Source organism: Hetaerina americana, unplaced genomic scaffold (assembly GCF_022747635.1).
Source record: "Hetaerina americana unplaced genomic scaffold, ioHetAmer1.1.p SCAF_13, whole genome shotgun sequence".
Taxonomy (NCBI): Eukaryota; Metazoa; Arthropoda; class Insecta; order Odonata; family Calopterygidae; genus Hetaerina; species Hetaerina americana.
This window is the reverse complement of record NW_027286403.1, coordinates 12,552,966-12,577,745: the sequence shown is the minus strand read 5'-3', so window position 1 is coordinate 12,577,745 and position 24,780 is coordinate 12,552,966. Positions and strand designations below refer to the sequence as shown.

Below are 24,780 nucleotides of genomic sequence, written 5' to 3'. Positions count from 1 at the left end.
AAATTGCTTTGCATGATCTCAATTAAGACATTAAAACTTAATTTGTTCATTTTATTGGAAAAAACCCTTAACCCTGACCCCCTTCCATACTCATTTTGAATACCTCTCATGACCCCTTTAAGGAATAGGAAATGAGAAAATGTGTTCAGGGATCTAATATAAAAATAAAGAAGTATAAAGTGGCATGATAAAGCATCAAATTATCAGATGAAACTATATTAAGACTCATCTATCTGTCACAAGTAGAGCTTAATTTTTTATAAATGGTATATTTCATTAAGAATTTTAAATTGTAAATGTCATTTCACTATTTAGAAAGAATGCAAGAGAATTTTAATGACCATATAAGAATTATAAGCCAATTTTTCTAGTTTTAAAATTTTGTTAGAAATCCTAAAAAATTAAGGATTTTCCTGGATAACAAAAGGTTCTACCTCATACTCATCACGATTTCACAAAATCAAAGCCTACACATCACCGTTACAGATGAAATTTATGCAAGCCAGTTAAGCACTCAGTTTTAACATGCCCTTAATTACATTCACTTTGAACAAATATGGATTCATAAAAAACCTCCTAATCTGTTAAGTTTAGTACTTATTTTTTTATAATTAAAATTTATAAGCTAATATAAAAATTGGTAACATTCATTACATTGTGTGATTACCTGTAGTTATATATGTTTATGCATACCTAATTCATTTATTTCCTCTTTCAATGATGAAATTAAAAAACAATTTTTGTCTATCATAAATAAAACTATTTTCTTTATCAATCTTTTGTTCAATTTGAGGAGTTTTACAAACCAAAAGGGTAGAAAGTGGGGCTGATGAGGGCAGGAGAAAACTTTACAAATTATCAGTACCAATGGACCAGAGATTGTCAACAAAGAAGGTGCCATGTCCGAATATTATCACCATAAGCAATCTGCTCTCTATGGACTTAAGATAATTCATGGCTTATCCAGTTTAAAAATGATGAAAAACTAGCTGCAAAATGAAGTCTTTAACACAGCATAGAGAAGCTATGAAACTACCCATTTCCCACCCAGGGCTTAATTGGGATGCGGCTTTCAATTCTCTCTCAGCATTCAAGCTCAAAAATTCCTGCAACTGTCTAATATGAATCCTGAGAGATATCTGACAACTCTCAAATAAAGATATTTTTGCGATCTAAATTATTTCATAATAAACAATATTAATTTTTAACTTTAATTTCTCATACATCTTCTATGAACACTGTGTCAATCCGTTAAAATTAGCATCAGGATTTTTGAAAATATAAATACCACTTAGTTTAAGGAAAGATTTTCAATAATTGAAACGCTATTGCAGTAAAGGAAATCTGAAATTTTGGAGAATCTCTACCAGGTTACTGATCCTGAAAACAGGATTTGTAAATTACGGAGACATCACTATTACAATTTTAAAATTGGAGAATGCCACTGTATGATAAATTGGTAACCTCTGACAACAGCAGATATATTTTGAATTAACATTTTGTAATTGAAAAATCTTTCACCCTCCCATGCATATGTATTTGCTTGAACCACTTTTGAGTACTACAACATATGAAGAACTCATAAATCTGATGTAATTAAGTTATTAAAGTTAGATGGTCACCATCTAACTTTATGATGATAAAAATTAAAACCCACCCTTGTGAGTGACCTCACAGTCTGAGGCTAAAGCTCTCCTTAGCGTTATTTTACAGGATTGATGGCATATATTTTATTTAACCATTTTTTCACATTTCCAACTCTTTCAATAAATTACATATTGTACCAAGCAGTAATAAAATTACAAGTTGAAAATCCAATTACTAGCATGTTTTGAACTCAAGTGAATAATATGAAATATCTATGTCTATATAAGGTCCCATACTACTTATGCAACTTTTCTATTAAATAAGGCCAATTTTAATAGTTTTGTTGATTTAAATTTATTGAGTTAAAATGAACATTATATGCAGGTAAAATGATAGTTATATAGGACAAAGAATCGCTAAGTACAAACTTCCTTAAAATACCATAAATTTACTGGAAAAAAGTACTTTTTATTTGTTTCAGTAAGATCCCAATTACTATTTTTAAAGTTTATTATGCTTCCATTTATGGCAATCTATTGGAAGGGCACAGTTGTAAGCTCATAAATTTCTTTTCCTCACCTAACAAAACAAAAAAAAGCCATGCTACACATCAATAAACTTTTCTTCAACTCTGTAAGCTTCCTTCCTTCACTCAATCCACAACATGCCTACTGTATCTCTGCCCCTTCTTCCCTTACCTAACATTATCTTCTCTATCAGTCGTCAAAATGCCATTGCCAATCAAAATGCTACGTGTCCATCTTTCCTGCTTCCTTTGGATTCCTCCTCACCAAACTCTCTTTTCCCCCACCACACCTAGTACTTCCTCCTTTTGATGAGCCTTCCTCATTCAAAGTTTTAACAAGCTTCTTCTTAACACGTCACTCAACAGTAGTAATAAGAGGGGAGAGTGTTTGGCAAGAGAGGAAGGGGCAGGAATAGGATAGGGTATTGGACGGGATGAAGGAAGTACATGAAGTTGAAGAGGGGCTTATTGTAGAATAGGATGTTGGGTTGTGATATGATAGCTTGAGTCCCTTGTCTTCCCTCAGTCTTTATCAATTCCCTCCTCCTTGTGAAAGCTTCTTTGCATAATGCAATCATTCATCTTATACCCATACTACTGTGACTGTCTTGGTGCAAGATCCAGTAAAAAGTAAACTGTTCCACCAGCTATAGTTTTGGCCCTCCTATTTTAACATTTTCCTCTTTCTGAAAAACCTCAACACCTTTGTTTTGTTTACATTGAATCTCTCCCATGCCAATCGCACTGATTTTCAAATGTGGTCAACAATGTGGGTAACCCCTTGGCTGACTGGCTAACTAAAGCTTGACCATTCGCTACCAGATTTTATTGATTCCCCAGTCTCCACTGACTTTCATTCCTTGCCCCAGTTTTCCCATGCCTCTTTTACTATTTCCACCACATATACACTGGAAAGTACAGGCAATAATGAACACCCTGTCTTACCCCTCTACCTAGCACTGCCCATCTGATTTTCTGCAATAAATTCATTAATTCTACCCAATTCACTTTCACAAACGATTTCTCAAAATCAATGCAACAAACACACACATCCTGATTCACTCTCAGTATATTACTTTCTATTAATGGTCTAATCATGAGTTGACACATAATTCCTGTAGATTGCTAAAAATATTATGTAACAATGAATTTATTTTTGCTGAATGTCATTGGGCTGGATTTAAATACACACAAATAATACATTTTTTAATTCTTATTTTCTTCTGGTCCTGATATATAAAAAGTTAAATTAAAATGAACTGAAATTGCCAAGTGTTCTTCGTTTACTTCTCTATTCATAATTAGTTTGCATTCTATAATTTGTAAAAAGAAATACCTGGAAAACTAAAATAATGCCTGCAGCAATAGCAATAAGAATTTCAAAAGATGTCTACTTGTGAAAAAGTTGAAATAATTGAGGTGAGATAATCATATCAAGATTGCCAAAATGCCATTTCACACAGGATACACATGGGAGCTCTTAACAGAGCGTTATCTTTCACTGGAGCCAAAATTCTCTCATAATGATAACTAGCTGCTTTGGAAAGGCATTCTAGGATTCGCAGATTTAAATTGGTGATTTTCACGAACTTTTTCACTAATCTTCACCATCAGTTCATCTGTCACATGTCTAGGCCGACCACTGCAGTCCTCATCATGAACATTGGTGTGGCCATTTTTTAACTGAATGGACCACAGCCTCACTCCATCTTCACTCACTATTCCATCTCCATACACTTCACAAATTTGCCTATGAAGTTCAATTGGCTTGTGCTCTTTTGCCAGTAAAAACTGAATTGCAGATTGCACTTCAGAACTTGCAGGATTTTCTATTGCAGCGCACATTTTAACAGTTTGCAGGGAGCCAAGTAGAAGAGCTGCAGTCTGCACACTACCCCAGCAGGATGTGGATGTGAACTGAGTGTAGGGGCGTTTAGACACCAAGATGGTGGCTCTAGCCATAACCATTGCCACGGTCGGCCAAAAAAGAAGTTACCTTCTGGTCAGCCCTCATAACTTAAAATGGGAGGACTGGTTCTATCGAAAACCAATTTCTTTGAAATTTGGCAGACATGCAACCCTAACTCCCTAATTACAATAATACACCATTCTGGGCCCAGGCAAGCAATTCAGAGATAATTGCAATTCAATCTTCAATAATTCCTTAATGCAATAATTTTTAACAAGACAGGAAGTTAAATTTTGAAAATTCAACAAATATTAAAAACAATGAAATTTTAATGTGACATGAAATGGAAAAAAAATGCTAAAAGAGATAATAATGATGTGTCACAATAAATTAGCAGAAATTAAAACAAACAAGGCTGAACAAATATTATTCATGGATTGGAATTAAACAAAGGCATTGAGGTCTATTCGTTCTCCTTTTCCATGAATTTGATAAATAATGTGAAAATTGAAAAAAGATAACCGCCATACAAAATATTAAATTTTTTTCCCTTTAATTTTAGAAGCACTTTTAAAAGAACTGCAAACTAAGAATTATCATGACTTCTATGGAATAAAAATGGAAAATTTAACACATGCCAATGAAATATTTAGGTCTAAGTCACTAGTTTTTACTGTAAAAAAGTGCCTGGTTTTGGGAAGAGAGTAAATATTTTTTCAGACAGAATTGAGAGATAGTGAAGGATGCCTGAGATAACCTCAAGTTACATTAATATCAGTGTAAAAAATTGGTGACAAATGATGGACATACAAAGATAAAGTTCATCTACGTAGGCAACTTCAATGAAACTACAGGAGAGGCCGGAACAGTAACTTTTGACACAGCCATCGGACAATGCGCATTATAATGCAATAATTTTCAAGTGTAAAAATCATTCGCGTTGACCAGGATTTCAGCCCTGGATTTGATCCCTTGATGGCCAGCCGAGTGCTTTAGCCAGTTAAGCTACCAAGGCTTCCTTTTACTTCAAGGACTAAATGTCTAAAGCACTCGGCCGGCTGGCTCATCCACATAGCCATATTCAATAACACTGCAAGATGCCGCATGAGTAACATGTAATGGAGTGATCTGGTAATAAGGATTAAAATGCAAAAAATTCTTTTCCATTTATTTAAAACAAAAGAAGAAAATACTCCATCTACAGATAATCATTTACTACACTCACAACTCGCAGGATTTCCCATTACAGCACACATTCATAACAGTTCACTGTGAGTGAGTCAGCCTGGGTATACGCTATCCTCGTTTACATAATATTTTCTTTCTATATCTCAGCTTGCTGGCCTAATGTCATTGTCACATTGTTTCTAAATATACTCCTTCCATTTCTCTTGTTCATTTGATAATTTTCCTGACGTATCTCTGATTTTTTGCGATTTCCTCTTTTTGCTTCCAGACAGTGTTTTAACCTTCCTCAGTAAAGCACCGATTTCACTCTTCTTTCATGAACTTTCCATATTCTCACAATCATCTTTCACCCTATTAGTTGCCTGCTTCAGTTTATCATCAAACTCTAAATATTTACTTCTACCTATATAGTGTTTATATCCTCCCATTTCCATCTCTTATCTATCTTTCTAATTATCTCGTCTGCAATCCATAGTTTCCTTGTCCTTTTCCTATTTAATAATCCTATTATTTCTTTGGTGGCATTTGATATCCTTTTCTGTATATGTTTCCATTTCTCTTCTATAGTACCCAGCTCCCTATCGTCACTCAATTTCTCTGAAGACTGCTCATACTCCTTTGTTATTTCTGTCCATTCTTTTAAATTTCATTTTTTACACCAACATCCATTTAATTTTTTTGAGTAGGACATTATAGTCCATTATTACCAAGTTATGATCTGAATCTGCTTCTCCTCCCAGAAAACTGAATTAATCACGCTGTTCCTTAATCTGCTTCTCCCCATAATATAGTCCCAATTGTTACCTTCCTGAATCCCCCAGCATTTTCCTTTTAACCTACACCTTTCATGGTATCAAAACCAAGCATCAGTAATGATTAACCCCCATCTCCTGAAGAACTCTATGGCTTTCTCTCCATGGTCATTCCTTGTTCCAAAGCATCGTCCCCAACCTCATTACTATCTCTTCCTTTGCCTGGTGCAGCATTCATATCCCATAACACTATCAAAAGCTCCAACCAGGAACAGACATGATTATGCCCTTTAACTGATTAACTCATTGACTAACTGATGGCCTCATTGAGGAATTTGAGAAGGTTTAACCCATTTTGGCAGCCCGTTTTGTTAAAAATTCTTACGATAAAACGAAAAGCTTCACCGAAATGCTTATGGAGTTGGGGTGGGAATCATTAGAAGAGAGACGATTCAATGCAAGATTGAAATTATTAAATAAATTCAGATCCGCATGTTTCAGCACCGTGGTCTCGCAAATTATTCGCACTCCTACATACATTGGTCGATTGGATCATGCATATAAAATTTGGGAAATAGATGCCAGAACTAGCAGACTCAAGGACTCCTTCTTCCCACGGACAATACGGGATAGCAACTGCAGGGTTATAGATTGCAAAAATTCCACTTGCCACCCTCAGCATCTAGGGAATAATTAGTTCTACTTAAATGCATGCTCTTTCACTAACCTCTTGTGTTTTGTTATCATAACCCATTCTTTCCGAATGACCTCATTAGTATTCTGTTAATCTGTTTTTAAGTCTCCCTTTCAATCCCTTGTCCCTCTCCGTGGGTGGAATTTCCTGCTACATGCAACGTTGGGTTGCATTCCCGGCCTTTCACAGTCTCCTCGGGGGGTAGAGTGTTTTGTGTTACATATTCAAGTGGTGGTGGAGTTTCACCTTATAGCTTGTTGTGTCCTGGCTTGCGTGTTGTTGGATGGCTTTCATGCTGCATCCTGGGGTGCAGTTGTTTGTTGGTTTATGGTATATGTGTTTGCATGAGTGTTGGATGAAGGGATTTTTGCATGTGTCTGTGCGCTGCTGTGGGTGTAATTTTCCATGCTATTGTTTTGCATGTGGTATTGTTCCTTTTTATGGTTGGTGACCTAACACCCCCCGCCACATGCCCTTGTGGCAGCTTGCGGGGTACTATGTAGATGTAAGGCCGGGATGACCTGCAACCACCTATGGTGACAACAACATTGATTTTGTGCGGTCCCTGGGCCATACTGATCATCGAAAAACTGTCCGAATGATAGCTCATGAACTGAATTTAGGAAAATCAACAGTGCAGACTATTATAACCAAACATGATGGATGGATCCTTCACCATAACAATGCACCTTCACATTCAGCATTAATTGTTTGCCAGTTTCTGGCAAAAAATTCAATCACCATCCTTGATCATCCTCATTATTCATCAAATCTCAACCCCTAGGACTTTTTCCTATTCCCACAATGCAAAAATGTGATGAGGGGACATCACTAAGAACATGTGGACCCAATAAAGCAGGGAACAACAAGAAAACTAAAAAGCCTAACTGCCAACGACTGCCAAGGGTGTAATCGATGGTTTCAGGCGTTATTTTATGGAATCGGTTCATTCTTAAGCGGATAAAATAATACTTTGTAATTCCACAGATTTATTTCACAAACACACGACCCGGGTTTCGACGTACAACGTCATCTTCAGGTGCTGACCAGACCTGAAGATGACGTTGTACGTCGAAACCCGGGTCGTGTGTTTGTGAAATAAATCTGTGGAATTACAAAGTATTATTTTATCTGCCAAGGGTGCTTTAAAAAGTGAAAAAAATGATGGAATAAGTTCATAGCAATGCATGGAGAGTACTTTGAAATGGAAGAAATTGATATAGACTAAACTTTGCATTTTTTGCAAGTTTTTATGGCCTCAGTTCGTGTATTTATTGGACAGAGCCTGTATCATTAAAACTTTGGTATTTAATACCAAATAGAAAAACAATGATTTACCTCACACACTTTAAACAGAATTCTGCGGTTGAGATTCAAAATTTCACCATTAATAAAATTCCTCATACGGTTGAAATAAAATGAGTATACCTGTGACAAGAAGTCTAGTCCATTTCAGATCTTCTGGCACACCCATATTTATCTAGGGTTATTTAATGTGGCCCTAAATTTCTTAAAATAATAATTCACCATAACATAAGTAAAACATGATCTGTATGCATTGGAAAACAGAGATTAGTGAACAGAATAGCATATCTGAATATCATGGCACCCTAAAATATCTTTACTTTTTTAAATATATAAAATGATTCCCAAGTTGTAATGTGATTTTGCTGAGAGGCCTATATTCCTGGCATTGTTGCTCATGAGAATAAAATTTTCTATAAGTCAAGATGTAAAACAGGCCTTTAGGTTATCTAATAACTTACATTGAAACTGATATTAAGAGTTTTATTTCAGTGCCTCAAGCCATATTGACAAATGCAACCTTGAGAGCATTCAAAATTTGTAGGATTATTTTGTAGGCTTAGTTTTGGAAATGTATCAGGCGCAATATAGAAAAGGTTTGTGAAAAGTTGACTTGGACTTGATTTTTAGAAGGAAAACCTAGCCCAAGGGAAAACTACCTACAGATGTTTGTGCACATTCATCCTTAGGGCTGAATGGATAAAAGGAGAATGAAGTTATGGAGGGACAATGTGCAGTCTAGCCATTCCGAAACTTGCCTTGCTAGCATGGGATCAATTTCGGAGTCACAGAATAGAAGCTGTGAAAAATAAAATCAACCAACTATAAACTCAAATAACAGTAATTTCAAATAGTCTAAAGAGTCAACTTCAATCTTTAGATGTTTGCATTATATAAGTATTCAAAAGATTAATGAAAAAAAAGTAACATTTGGATAGTCTACAGATTTCACATTGATAACTACATAAAGAAGGAAAGAGGCTTAGTATTTGCAAGATTTGTGTATGGGTAAAAACGCCATGGCATGCTGTGAAATGTGAGAGCTCTAAAATCAATTAAGAATATTGAAATTATAAATGTACTTGATGGTACTGAGGATGATTTTTTATATACGACTCTTTCTGATGAAGCGGCCTCAATTCTTTATTTAGCTCTGGAAATGAATTTCTAGGACTTGAGATCGGCGGTTGCAAAAGGCGCATAGTTACAATATCCCATAGTTACATTTAGAGAAATAAAAAACTATAATTTAATACAATAAATCAGTTTGCATCCAATGGGTAAACTTGGGTCAATATCCAACAAATTAAAAGAGTTTAGATTCTAACATAAAACATTTGCAGTGCCACCAGCAAAGAGAACTACGAAAATGCATATTCACTACAAGACAAGCAGGTAAGAAAGATGTGTGAATGGGCATTTAATGAGTTTTGTCCAAAGGCTGAGGGAAATTTGAACAAATTCCGACAAATCCAAGATTAGAAGTTCACCATTTATTTTGCCTTTGTTGTAATCTTCATAGTTCCCGCAGTGAATTAAGGCAGACCAAGGGATAACCTTAGAGGGATATAAACACAATCCTCAGAACAATCTTAGCTGAAATAGGCTTTATCTCTGAAACATTCACTTGGATGGAAAAGTAGAATAGATCTCTTTTTATAAACTACACTGAGCTCAGGAACTACAGATCCTATCTATAGCCATTTGAAAAAATTAAATGAACACAAAAACTCTTACTGGCCTCGGTAGTGGTAAGATCCTCACCAGCTATTTCGGGAGCTTAGTGTTTGATTCCCATGTAAGTGGGTTTTACCCCATCTAGGGGTTGGGTGTTGGTGATTGCCTTTGTTATTTTACGTTAAAAAGACATCAAAATTGATGTAATTGGGTTTGTAAATTTATGCATGAACCCTTTTGTGCCAGCGGAAAGTGATTGAGAAAGTCTCTAAAGCCAGGAGCATCTCCCTTTCTCAGCTGTACAGGGCCCTTGAGATTGCCTTCCAAAGCAAAGCAAAGAAGTTCCCAGGTACATGTTTTTTCCCTTAAGCAACCAATGAAGCATGAAGCCTCACCCTCCTCTCGGCAATAGGGTATGGGCCACCTCAACCCTTGGTCATAACTGACAGCACCTTCCCTAGCATTTACCACATGATCAACTAAGCCTTGGCTCTTGGTTTTGCAAAATAAATATTTATTGCAAATATATATGCTGCAAAATGATTTCCTCGAGTTTTACTTAGGTCACTCTACAGTTAAAATTGGTGATGACTTTGCCTATCTTACCATATGTTTAGGAATTATCTTGTTGTGACCTTTCATATTAATGCCCCATAAAATTCATCTTTCATTGAAGAAATTCCTCCAAACATAAGTTTGATTTCACATTTTCCAGATCTGAAGCATGACTTAAGGGCAAAGAGTAAGAATCGTTTTAGTTAACGAAGAGGTACAAATAATTACAGATGATTTTTTCCACAGGCTAATGAAATAGTAACATTTTTTGATTAGTACATCTGTTAGTGACAACTTCTCAACCAAACTCCACACACCTTGACTTTGGGCTGGTGCATAAGGGATATTTTGGTTAGCTTCTCAAGCTAAAAAATATGTTTGATTAGACATTTGAAGGGAAATATGCACATCAGGAGAAAATATGTGATTCCAAGAACCCTTAAATATCCCTATGATAACGAGGTTTGTATAAAAATATTGGAAACAATTTTCTCCTGATGTGTGCATTAAGTGCAGAATTCATACCGACGATCAAGTAATTGAATGATCACCGATCGTACTGGCATTGGTAAGATGACAGTGCACACTATAATCACTAAATATTTGGCAATGCGAAAGATCTGTGCCAAACTTGTCCCAAAGGTCTTGCGGACCACCATAAGCAAACTAGAGTGCCTGCTTGTGAAGACATTCTGCAACAGCATCGTGACAATTCCCTAACCCCCGTACAGTCCCAATTTGGCACTAGTAGACAATTTCCTGTTCCCAAAAGTGAAATCCTCCTTGAATGGCCACCACCATGGAACCTTACGTGGTACCATAGAAGCTTGCACGTGTACCCTTAAGGGCTTTACAGAATCTACCTACCAGGTAGCCTTCGAGTCCCAGAGAAAGCACTGGCAAAAGCATTTTGACACTCAAGGGATGTACTTTGAAAAATTTTGAGGTAATGTAACAATATCTAATATAAATCTATTTTTCCAAATCTTTTCCCGATACTTTTTATAGAAATCATGTACGTTGTCAGTGAAGTATAACTGCTTTGTAACACGAACTTACCACCTACTGTGAGCCTAACCGGAGCTGCCATGGAAGGAGATCATTAGAATCCAGATGTTTTAAAAACAAGTGGACTAATGTAGGGGAATTATCCCCTTAAATTTGAGCATGATTTTCCCACTCAAGGAGTTTTATCCCAAGACAAGAATACCTTCAAAAATGAGCTTGAGCACTTCATAAAGAACATTTGGCCAAACGATGAGTGAAACCGAAGAATTTATTAAACAAGAAAGTTGTTTGTTCATTCCTAAGACCAGGCAATTCATCAAGATAATACCAAGGAAGCAAATACATTTACATTCTTCCCTGCTTTACAGCAGTTCGAACAGTACAATACTATGATGTCATGACCAAAATAACAGAATTGGTATGGAAAAATAAAAACCATGAAAGAAGTCTCTGATCGAGCAGAGAAATCAGCGATAATTATACACATAATTTGGTGTCTTCCGTAAAAAAATTAACAAAAAGGTTATTGGTATGATATGAGCTCTCAATACAAAATCCCTGCCAATATTACGGCTAGAATTCCATTTAAAATTGTAAAAGCTGAGCGTAACATCTGAAATTCTTTTTGTAACTTGTATTTATGCATTCTGAAAAATATATTTCTGTAGCAAAATTACTGCACACATTTTGAGTGGACTGTGGATGCATGCTGAGGAAGGCACTCCTAATGCAACCATAGGTCATGGTATCCCTGCTAAATAGCCAGAGGAGATGCACGACATCCCACTGTGTTACCCCGCAGGGAACTAGCATTGAGCTTTTATTCCATTCTCACATCTCACTCAGGCATTGCGATGTGTTAATACAGCATTTGCATGGGAAAATAAATAATATGCATACAAATATGTTGGCAGTGAAAGGGTAAAATAATTTAAACTATTGTCATTATACATAACAGGCTACACTGCCATTTTTGAGTTTACAATAAAAATGATATCATTGAGCATTGTAAATATCAACAAAATGTTGAACTGGACTGCATTATATTTCATTAAAATCCTCTTTAATAAGTAGGATGAGATACGATCAGATGATTCAACTAATTTTCGGGAATGGCTACAATTTTTTTTTATTTCCACAACAACAACCAAATTGCTTGGTTTTTGAAAGTATAAAATTGCATTGATCTAACAACAGTTGAAATATTTAAAAAAAGTTCTATCACCTCCAAAGAAACAATAACCATATTAGAAGTTTTACACATGGATTATGATAAGTTGCTTAAAACTGTAAGGTTTTCCCTGAATCCTTAACATGTTTTTAGTTTCAAAAATAAAGCATAATTGACAAAATTTACGGACACACGTGTGAATCATCTCCTAAGCATAAAATGGTCAATACAGGGACTGTATATGATATCTCTCACATGCATGCTCATCTGGGGTTATATAATGGTTAGTTTCCTACATATTTATACTCTCTTGTCATGTGGGGGTGAGTGAAGCATGCAGTGATTCCTACATATTTATACTCTCTTGTCATGTGGGGGTGTGTGAAGCATGCAGTGATTAAAACGTTTTTGGGATGCATAAAAAACTTGTTTCAATACATTATGTGAACAAAAAAATTTGGGAGGGGAAGTCTTCATGTTAGTTATTTCAACTATGATAAACTAAAATGAACGAACTTAAATGAAAATGAGAGATATTGTGGATTCCACCAAATTTTATACATCTGAATTAAGAGGCATAGTTTGCAAGTTATAATTTTGCACAAAAAACCTTCATCCATTAGGATATGCGAAACAACTTTTAGCATTTCCTTATGTTTTGTGAAGAATCAATATTACATCAGCAGTAGCAGTTCTCTTTTCCTTTCCCTCATTACTTTTTTCATAAATCTTTAATGTTTGATTTTAAGAATATTGTGAAACACACATCTACATAACAGATGGAATACTGTGAGACAATGAGATAGAAGTATCATAGACTCACAATTATCTGGGATGAAAGGGTAATAATAATCCAGCTCAATCCATTCTGCCCACAAAAAATGTTGTCGTTACGCTTTGCATTACAGTGATTTTTTTAACAGCCTGCAGGATTTAAGTTTCTCATTATAATAAATAAATGAAAGGACTAACTTTGTAGTTCCACACGAAAACGATTTATTCACACGACCCGGGTTTCGAAGTAAAACTTCATCTCGAAACCCGGGTCGTGTGAATAAATCGTTTTCGTGTGGGACTACAAAGTTAGTCCTTTCATTTATTGATAATGAATCGGTTCCATAAAGTTACGCCAGAAACCATTAATTCTCATTATAATTCAAAGAAAGGCCTAACTACCCATTACCCAGCTAGCAAACATTCTATGTCACCTTCGGAGGTAAGTGTTCACTAAACACTATGCTCACTAAATTTGGAAAGGGAACACTGCAGGAAATGGATCTCCTTACCACTACTTGGCATAGGGGTTTATAGAATTTAAACTTACTAATCAAGTCACTACTACAAGGACTGTCTGGAAGGTAGTAAACATTCGAGTTGTATGGAGCGCTTGCGGCGTGAGTCGCCAACGCTCAATCTCAAGCGCCTTCAGTTGTTTGTCTGCTCAATGTGCATTAAGTTTCATAATACTATCATTTTTTGTTACTTCTTAGAGTGTTATCAATGTTTAAGAAGATTGAAAATGCCACTGTTTGTGAATTTGGGGCTCTGATCAGATATCTCAATGCAAGAAATGTGTGACCATGTGGCATCCAACATCAGTTAAAGGAGGTTTATGGAGACAATGTTATTGATGAGTTGTCTGTTTGGCACTGGTGTCAAAACTTCAACTTGGAGAGGGAGAATGTCAATGATGGGCGAGTGTTCAGGGTGCCCGTTTCCCTCCACAACAATGCCAAGCTGGGAAAACACAACTTATCGAAAAATTCAAATGGGAAATTTTCACAATTTCCACAAAATAATTTTCATAATTCAACATGGCACACAATAAATCACTTATGTTAATATCATTCTTAAAGAAAATCCTTTACATTAGCATTATAATCTTAAACTCCACATAAAGTAACCAGTTCAAAAATCCTCACTAGAGCCACAGGTGTATGTATTTTTTTTCTTTTGATGGTGTTAATTTCAACAAATCCATTAAAGAGTGATTAAAAACAACTGGAGAGAAAAAATATCTACCCATTCAGGCATCATAAAATTATGCACAAAAGAGCTCTTTAACAGGGAGCTGTTACGATTAAATGTTAAATATGTAAATGTATGTATTTATGATAAATAAAATGGCTAACGTTATAATGACAAAATGAATTATCAATCAAAACAATATTAATTCAAACTGAAAAATTGACATTACATGACAAAGGCAAGCCATTTACCTTCATGATATACATGTAAAATGATTAGTGGAAAGGCCAAGTAAATATCTTCCACCACTGTATGACCCGTCGTCTCTTTCTAACCACAGAGCAGTAAAAGACAACTAAAGTCAGTAGGTAAAATTGGCTGCCAGAGAACTTATTAATGATAATTGAAATACTAAAATGACTCAAGACTGAAGCATAAATTTTTAACAAATACCGAGCTATTAATCGTAACCATTTTGTAAAAAGCTAAGGAAAATAAATCATATATACAAGAGTCTAGCATTAAAATGGCAAGGAAAACACATTTAACATCAAAAAAAGACTTCCATGATTAATTTTGTCTTATTTTGCTGCACATTCTCAATTTATAGGGAAACAGATGAATACGTTTTGTGCACATTTCATTTCAACCATATTTAATAAAGAAATGTTTAAAGAGCCATGTGGGTACATAATTGCAGATATAATGCATGATTGAAACTAAAGAGTAATAATTAATAGAGTGCTTAAAGGTGTGTGCATAAAATTAAGTTATGATAATGTTCCCATGTGGAGGTAACCTCATGTTACTTTTTCTGATGGTAAAGAACAATGCATTTTTTGGTATAGTCTTTTGATGTAAAACTGTGATTAGAAAGGTTATCATATGTGCAACTTTAATTTATTTTGACACCACCTACTTTTAAAGGCAATAAGGTAAGGGATCACAAGCGATAACACAATGGAAATACACTCCCAATATAAGACTTCCTTAGGAATAAAACTTACCTGTTCAAAAAATACTAGTGCATGCCCTCGTTCACGATCAACTGCAATGTGAGATATGGGTCCAAACTGATGGAACTGAACGTTTAAATACTTTTCTGAAACAGAATCTGAAAGAAAATAAACTTGATCAGAATTACTAAAAACAATACACTGAAAAACAAAAATAAAGTTATTCACAAAATAAGGAAGAAAAGGCTGAAGGAATAAAAGCTAAATTTTTTTGACAGGGGCTTACCTGAAATCCCATCAACCCACACACAGTTTGTTGGCATTGATTTCCCAAATCCTAGCTTTATCCTGTTGTTTCCTAAGTGCTCCCCATCCATTGTTCTCATAGCTTTCACAACACTTCCAATATCTGCATACTGACAAAACGCATATGATGAAACGGAACCCTGCTTTTTAATGTCTATTTCAATGATTTCACCAAATTGTTCAAAATGCTTGCGCAGTTCAGAGGCAGTAATTTCCTTCTCTAAGTTGCCAATAAACAAAGTCCTTGTGGCTTTGGGGTGGAACTCATCTAACTCTGCTTCATATGGCCTGAAAGTTAAAATAGAAATATATATATTTTGTAAAATCTTCTAAAAAGTTCACTCATAAAACCACATTAACATGGCAATGGCTATAAACTTACCGAAACTCATTGTCATCAACATCAAATCCTTCATACGGAGCAACATCAATTTTGCAACCAAAGAACAATTTATCCCTTGACACTTCTAATGCTTTCTCAACATCCTCAGGCTTCTTAAAACAAACTACTGCGTACCGGTCTCCACCTGTACCCACAACCTTTACCCACGTGACTTTGCCATGCTTTTTATATTCGTGAAATAATCCATCCTTTAGGCTTGTATCTGCAAATAGAGAATAATTAAAGTCAATAATTTTTAAAAAGAATAATGCTGTTGCTTCACCACTAATAATCGTTCATGCAAAAATGAAATAATATACACCAAATATCCACTCTTTTCTTACTCGGGGAGTTACTTCTGTAGGGTACACTGACTTTTGCACAGGGAGTGATCATAAAACTGTTATCATCCTTTGAGAGATACTTACGTCCCTTTGGGCATAGTAAATAGCATGGCATACAGCATTTGGACTATTTACAACATAAAGAGTATGATTTAATAAAACAATAAGAAGTTACCATACTTAAAGTCTAATAGCAGAGCACTAAACTTTCAACAATTTCAAGAAAGTGATTGCATTTTCAAAGTGTTTAGACAAAGCTATACACATTAGCTTGCTCCGAATATATAATGAATCCACTATTTTGAACAAGAATTACGATTTATAGCAATTCAAGAACTGGCCACATTTTTTTCCAATTTATTTCCTTCTATTGCATTGGATTGCATATGTACTCTCTTTTTAAGAATAAAATCTCAAATAAGTATGCTTGAAAATATTTTTGGAACAATTCGAGCTTTTTAGAGAATGTTTTATAAAACCTTATTCTAATTTTCTGATCATTTCTCTATATTCAAACTTATCTCAAAAGGGAAAAAATGAGGCAACAGTCACTAATGTACAGTAAATTAATGAAACTACACTCCAGTCTATGAATGTAATGAAAATTATTGGAAAAGGGATGGAATTAAAATTAGAGAAAGATAACAAAAAAGTAAATGAAACTGAATTCAAAGTGGGAATATGATGATAAGACATCCAGCAGGTGATGAAAGTGAAAACACCATGAATTGCCAGATGCACCAATACTACACTGCGGCAGTAGCATATCAATGACAGAAAATAACCTCACACCCACTGAAACTTCCCTGAAGAAACAAAAAAATGTAATTCATAGTTATTGGTGGTGGAAATCACGGAGGGGATGAAAAAAATAGTTGAGGGAATGGGGCCCCTTCCAAGGTATCCTATGCAAAAGATATTGGCTACACTGCTTTTATCTTATATACCAGTTCTGCCAAAGAGTGATTCCACAAGAGATTTAAGGTTAGGAAAAAAAGATCCTCTTTGTCATCAATAATGAACACTTACACCTTCAACCCAAATTATTTGATCTCTAAAACATAAATAATTTCTTCACACCCAAGCGATTTCTAAATACAAGGACCCACACAATTATTTCATCATTCTTCATTTTGATACCAGAATGTTATTAGCCATTTTCTATTGTGTTTTGTAATAGAAAATGTGAACATTTTCTAATAAAATATGATTTTAGCTACCACTAATTCTTACTTTCATCAAAACTCAATATGCCTGTTGATGGTCAAGGGTTTTAATTTTCCTATGTCTAGACAACAAAAATGAGCATTTACTAGATTGATACTAAGAGTACACAAGTTTATATAATAAATGTGCAACATGGAGTTAATTATTTACCTAGATAAAAATATGTAATCCAAAACAATTAATGCTTTTTGTTAAAAACAATGCATTGAACTGTATAGTGGTCTTATATATTCCGCAAAGTTGTATATTAAATTTAAAAGCATTCATACAATTGCAATACAAGTTGTCATTGTAAAGTGGACCATAAGCTTCCATAAAAAGTACAGCAAATTCATCATACTGTGATTCCAATATGAATTAATGATCCAATGCATTATGCTTCTTGTTGGCTTACAATGGTTTGCCATATTTCCTTCTTCATTTCCTCAGGTTTCCTGTCTCCCTACTTGCCATCCAAAAAGCCTTTCCTTTTTCCCTCTCATCCTCCCTTCCACAATGACATTTAACAACCAGGCACCTCTCAATATTTCCACCACCTGCTTTGCTGTCTTCTTTTAAGATCATCTACTAACAACTCTCTCTCTCTTCCTCCACCATATTTAAAAACTTCATTGTTGATTTTACTCTCTGTTAAACTAATTTTCAATTCCTCATGCCCACATTAAGTACAGCTTATCTATTTTCATCCTATCCCTTAAATGACCAGGTTTCAGATTTACAGTGCTACATTCCATATAAAGTCTTTATAAATCTTTAATTTACATCTTTATTCATTTTACATTTCAAGAGCCCTGACTTCTCAAAAAATCACCACTGCTTTAAAAATGAACCAAATATTCCTACAGGAATGTAACTGACAAAAAATACTCCCAGTGATAATTATCCTAATGAATCAAAACATATTGAAGATGTCTATGCAAATATGATGAAACCATACATTAAGGTACCCTCAACTTCCCAGAATGAGCAGTTTTTGAAAATCACAGAAGATAATACCATGACAATAGAGACTGGCCTTAGATTAAGATTTTATTTCACCTAAATACTAATTTATATTGCTAAAAAATAGCAACATTTGCTTAACCTAACAGAAAGGATTAAATTTTCAAAAATTTAATTCAGGTAAATATTTACCACTAGATCTGGCAGGAAGATTGCGGACACAGATGGCAAAGGGACGGCGGTCTTCTCCGTGGGACACCTGAGAACCGACTCCCAGGCCACTACCCACTAGGGATGATGAACCAGAGCTGTTGGTGTGAGGAGCAGCACTCACTGCAGACTGAAGTGACACACCAACACGGCCACTCCTGACACCACTTTGATGACTAGAAAAAAAATACAATGTGTTATGATATTAATATGCTATAAATCTGTTGACAAAGATGAAATGCAAATCCAAGTCATCAGGCATTACCACTACAAATTATGGATTCTCAGACAAGTAAAAGCAGCCAAAATTATGGAGTACACTAAGGCCTTGTTTTGAAATGTCTCATTAAATCCAACCAAATATTAGTTAACATGGACATTAACTTAATGGGGTGATTGCCCACAAATCCAGTTTCAGAAAAAAATAAGACTGCCCACTAATGAATGTGAAAATTGTAACTGGAGTAAAATCATCTGTCAGTCATTGAGCTGTTAAAAGATTGGTACTATTACTGGTCATGAAACAGAGATTTGGCCTTAACCAGAGGTTAAAGTTAACTTCTAAAGATACTGTGGGAGATGCCACAACAGTCACTTTTAACAGAGTCATCCGCCAATGTTCATTTCAATACAACAATTTCAGAGCGTAAAAACCATTCGCCTTGACCGAGATTCGAACACGGATCCCTTAATGTCCGGTCAAGTGCTTTAGCCAGTTAAGCTATCGAGGTGCCCTCTTAAACTCTGAAATTTAAACAATTAACCTAGCTTATTTCTAAACTGCAGAGACAAAGAATAAGGATAATTTCTCCTCAAAAAAATCCTCCTCAAGAGATTAGCATAAATTTTACCGAAGGCTGTGTCCCCATGAAAATGTTCAATCAACGATCAAAAGCACTCATGAAATCGATTCTATTTTCATCATACATATTCCCTGACACATGGTGGAAGCATGTGTAAATCTGCCGTAAAATTTATGATTTAACAATAACAACCTCTACAATACTTTACTGCCTTCTTGTGTCAAAGTACCCTATACTCACCAAAAATAGTTGGAGCCAAAGAGTTATACCAACACATTTTCATTATTCTCTAATATTTATGCACATGCAATGCACAAGATAACTTAAATAGAATGGAAGCTAGTTCTAGAAGTAGATACCAAAGTCCATATAAAGTGTGGAATGAAAAAGTATGCAAGGGAGTAAATGAAGAAAAGGTATGGACCAATACATGGAGACAAACCACAAAATTGATGTTGAAATCTCACCTTCAGATGAACTGGTATAATTAGGAGGAAAAAATAATAATTCTTTTAATGAGGAAGACCAATAGCTTAATCCAAGAATAGTGGAAAGAAAGAACGAAAATTTATTATCAGCATTAAGTAATTGGCATTTGGTTAGGAAAATTGGAGAGCTAGTCTTAGGATTAAAAAACTAATAACTGAACCCTATCAGACATACCGAATGAAGAGACAGATAACCAAATGGCAAGTCATTTGGAAAATGTTAAAAAATCAGTAACTGGGAATTCATAGTTTCCTGAAATAGACTTTAATGGATACTTGGGAAAATATAGTGTCCATCTTGGTATATATACATGAAGCTACAAATATTTTAATTAAAATGTCATACACCCTGAATTTCCAAAAATAGCACCTCTCTAGTTTTGGTTGCATACAGCAAATGAACTAAGGCATTCCTGAAAACTAGCTTTGGCAAATAAAAATTTGACTACAGTGAAAATTGAACAGGGAACTTACAAGGCAACCACAATTGATGGTGTGAGATGCACCACCAAAAGGCACTTTTGCCAAAAAGGAGTTGGATTAGGAGCTTAAATGTCTCCCAGGAGGCCTGTCATATTAATTTTTTTTCAAAGCATGATGGAATTTTGAAAAGACATTAACAAATAATGAAAGAAAAATTGAGATTTACTCCGTATTAAGCTTTGCGAGAATATATTAAATGAATGGCATTGCACAAAAATAAGATTTATCTAAACACCACAATTTATTGTGCTGATTTTTCATTTATGCCTGATGAAAAAGACATCCACCCATAGGACAACCAAGAGCCCAGGAGTATCACCAGTATTTTTCCAGGAAGAGAAAAGTCCCTCACCGAGAAATATACTTAGTTGCCCTGGAATTATTCAAAAGAAGTCCAGTGGTCAAATGGTTTGATGTTTTTTTAAACTATTTTGATAGAATAAAATTTCTTTTTTCTAGAGGCACCCCCCCTCCTGCTATTGACCCAGAATGTAATCTTGTACTTCTAAAGGTCTAAAATATTAATATTTACAGTGAATATTTGCAATTTATTCACAGCCATTACATAGGGCTCATTCTTGTATGATTTATGGAACAAAAGGGCTGGGAAACCTCAACTGCTGGGACAAATGCCATGGGGTGTAATGTATTTATGACAGTGATTCTGAAGGACTCCCTTCAGTGAACACAACTGGAGCTGGTAAGTGCAATAATTAAGTGAACTCAAGCCAAATGGAAACCATATGAAGCAGTCAACTCTGACAATCCCTGACCTTGAATTGGAGACGAGGAGTAACAAAGATCAGAATAGAGCTCATGTAGAGTTAAAAGCTAAAAAAAGTCTAAATATGACCATGGTATTTACAAGTCAAATATGAAGCTCTGAAATGTAAGCCAACATTGAAAATAGTGTCATGTGCATGAGCAAACACATTTTGGTAACATCTGGAGTAAAAGTGATCAACAAGCCAACATCAGGCTGGAAAGTGACAATTATTGATTGCATGTAAGCTCCAATTAAAATGATGGAAACACAAAACATTGAACACATATGTCAGGTTAGACAGTGGGCATGTCAGGTTAACCTGATAAATGAAATGCAACGTATCAATTTGCTGCAACAATTTCAGAGTGTAAAAATCATTTGCCTTGACTGGGATTCGAACCCAGATCCTTCAATATCCGGTCGAGTGCTTTATCCAGTTAAGCTATCGAGGTGTCCTCTTAAACTCTGAAATTTTGGGGCTTTTAAAGGAACAAGATGTTGTGACAAAATACCATACATACAATGTCACAGGCATTCGTAGTCATGCGCGACGCGCCACAGTCCACAAGGTTTCTTCTACTTTTGGAATTTATCAATTTGCTCAATAATACACAAAAACCTGGAGGTAATGTGCTCCAGGAAAATTTACTATGAGTAAGGTGGCACTAGTCAAGGAATCCTAAAAACAAAATCGTCACAAGAACATCCAGAAAAAAAATAAGGGCGCATTTATTCAGAACATAATGTACCCTGACCAATAGAGTAACAAATGTTATTGTTATGAAATAATAACCTTGTATTTTTCCACAGCTATTTATTTCATACATGTTTTATAGCCTATGCATCATTGGGTATGAATCTGGTAAGGCTACTGACTTGATATAGAAACAACTGGAAATGTGAAGCAGGATTAGGCAGAAGCCTTTGAAAAACCAGGGCTTTAACAATCATTCTCAACTCTTGGAAATAAATTTATACACCATTGATAGCAAAAGGCCCCACACAACCACTGATACTATCCATAACACCGCCCTTCTCCAATCCATCCCTTAACTCATTTCACCTACCCACACCGAATTTTCAAGACATTTACCCCACTTCAGATATTTAAATTTCTATCGGGGTTCGTGATGGTTCATTGGCTAATGTACTGGCTTCCCACCTAGAGTTCCCCGGGCTCAAATCCTGGTGGTGGCAGATATTTTTTGGTGGTATCCTGATCCCTACTTCAGGTGCTGTATGAAGTGAACTTGGAGTGAGTTCGCCATCCGTCAGATGGGACATTAAGCTGCGGACCCCTTGGTGCCTTTTGTTAAGAGAAGGCTAATGCCGATTCCAGGTTTCTCTCCACTCTTAATCTTTCCTTGCCCATCCCTAATGGCGCAAATGACCTCAGCTGTCGGTCACCTCCCCTAAAAACTACTACTTCTTCCGTTTTACATGATGTAAAGGCATTGGAAAGCTCTTTACAAAATAAATAACTGTGGAAATTTCAATTGTTTTGCATCACAATATAAATAATTTCCAAAAATTAAAAGCTTGCTAGACTCAAATCCAATTCATTGCTTTGATAAGCACCAAAAAAGGAAGCATGCATGAAACCATTAATAACTGTGGACTTTTCTTACCTGGGTGAACAGGATTTGGAAGAGGAAAGATGAGGGGGCGAGTGGGAACGAGAAGAATGGGACGAGCAGGAAGACGTGGATGCAGATCGACTTCCTCCGCGGCGACTGCCAATGCCCACAACAGGTACTCCGCCCCCTCCCCCACTCCGACTTGACGTTGAGCTATCAGACAGCGAGTGACTCGAACGGGACCCACTGCTGGCTGAACGGCCTGACTCAGAGCCAGATTCACTCGCGGATCGACTGCAATTAGAACAATAACATGTCAAAATATATCTGAACTATTCAAACCAGTGCTGAAAAAAACTGTGCACTGGGAAATGATATGAAATAAACTTGTGCAAATATCTGAAATTGTCACCCAGAGTAAAGACCAGAATCAATAAAATGTCAAACAGCTAGGTAACTTTTAATTACAAATGCATATTGCTTTCAAAAATTTTAAGACCATTTCTACTAAATCAGAGAAAGAATTCTATTTGACATATGGAACAGAATAGCATAAGTACACAATTTTTTCTTATTTCCAGCTGTAAGATCCACAGAATCAGGTTGACGCTTCAAAAGCAGAATTTGTTTTCAGAGGGGGAGTCTACTCTTATCAATGAACCTGAAGTTTCATATATATAGCTGGTGACATTGAAATTAAATAGCAATAGAATTTTAAAAGCCCAGGAATGAAATTTAAATATTACCTTATCATTCTGAACTAGTATACTATGATTGTTATATTTAAATAGCACTTCATTTTGTACTAAAGCAGGAAATATTATGGCTCATTTCTCTCAATCTTGAAAAATGAAAGGGTTAATCCAAAAATTAAATAATTGCATTTGTTAATTTTTGATCCGTCAGAAACCAGCTGGCTCTCTTCACCCAAAGACACCAACATCACTTTGACAAGCACTGAGTAAAAAATGAAGACAAAAAATAAAGTCATCTTAGGTAAGCACAATAAAACTACCTAGGAGAAAAATGTTATCTTTTAAACATCACACTACTTGGTGACATCTGAACTTTAAAGATCTGCAATATGATTGTCAGATTGGGATGAAAGACTTACAGTGAAGATGTATTAGCATAATAACCATGTTATTACTTTAACTGTACTATCTTATCAATCACTATATTCCTCAAAGATATCTTAAGATGTGTTTGCTGAAACATTTCACAGTATTTAGAAATATTTTGCTAATTTAGAACTTATTTTGAGGGGTTGATAGTGAGGCTGGGAGGACTAGCACCCACTCTTGCCCCAATCTACTTCTACCAAGAATTCATTATTTTCATCAATGAATTAACACGTACTTCAATTCATCGTTTTCCATATGTTTTAGGTGCATTTATTAAGTAAACCAAAAAGTCTGGGAAATTTTTTCCTGTAATATAGTGACAACCTAAATAAGGCAAATGGGTACTTGACAAATAAACGTCAGTGGTGTACTGTCACTGATGAATGGAATTATTTTAGGTTTATATTTTTTTTTCATCAGGCTGTCTTCTAGCAATGTGCATACACAAGGTTAATTTTACCAAGGATTTTTCCCCCTTTACTTGGATGGTGAATTGTATCCACATATATGGTATAAACTGGGGTACAGAGACAACTCATAAACCCAAAAGGGCAATGCAGATATTGTGAAATTGAGCATCTAGTGAAATTAAAAAAAAATTGTTTCATCCACAGGACCATTATTTTAAGTTTGGACACTGGACGACTTCCGGGCAACCCTGGTAGTATACAGAGGGTTGCCTGGATTGATGGCAAGCCCACGAATAGAAGTGTGAACGTTTCAGTAGACACAAACTTTTAAATTGCTCATCAAATTATTCCAGAGATTAACACAATGAGGGGTGAGCTATTATTGAGGAAGTCAAGTCTGCTAGAGGGTAACTTGTTCCATA

General features: G+C 35.4%; 1 protein-coding gene across 1 annotated transcript in view; it reads right to left on the bottom strand.

The window, feature by feature from the left end:
- spen (split ends) overlaps window positions 1-23,578 on the bottom strand; it is a 76,359-nt gene extending 52,781 nt beyond the window's left edge. The window contains exons 1-6 of the mRNA XM_071583315.1: window positions 23,571-23,578; window positions 22,876-23,118; window positions 18,690-18,883; window positions 15,985-16,207; window positions 15,583-15,890; window positions 15,348-15,454 (exon numbers count right to left, since the gene is read on the bottom strand). Coding sequence (XP_071439416.1) covers window positions 15,348-15,454; window positions 15,583-15,890; window positions 15,985-16,207; window positions 18,690-18,883; window positions 22,876-23,118; window positions 23,571-23,578 — 1,083 coding nt within the window. The remainder of the gene's footprint in view (window positions 1-15,347; window positions 15,455-15,582; window positions 15,891-15,984; window positions 16,208-18,689; window positions 18,884-22,875; window positions 23,119-23,570) is intronic.
- Window positions 23,579-24,780: the final 1,202 nt, after the last annotated feature.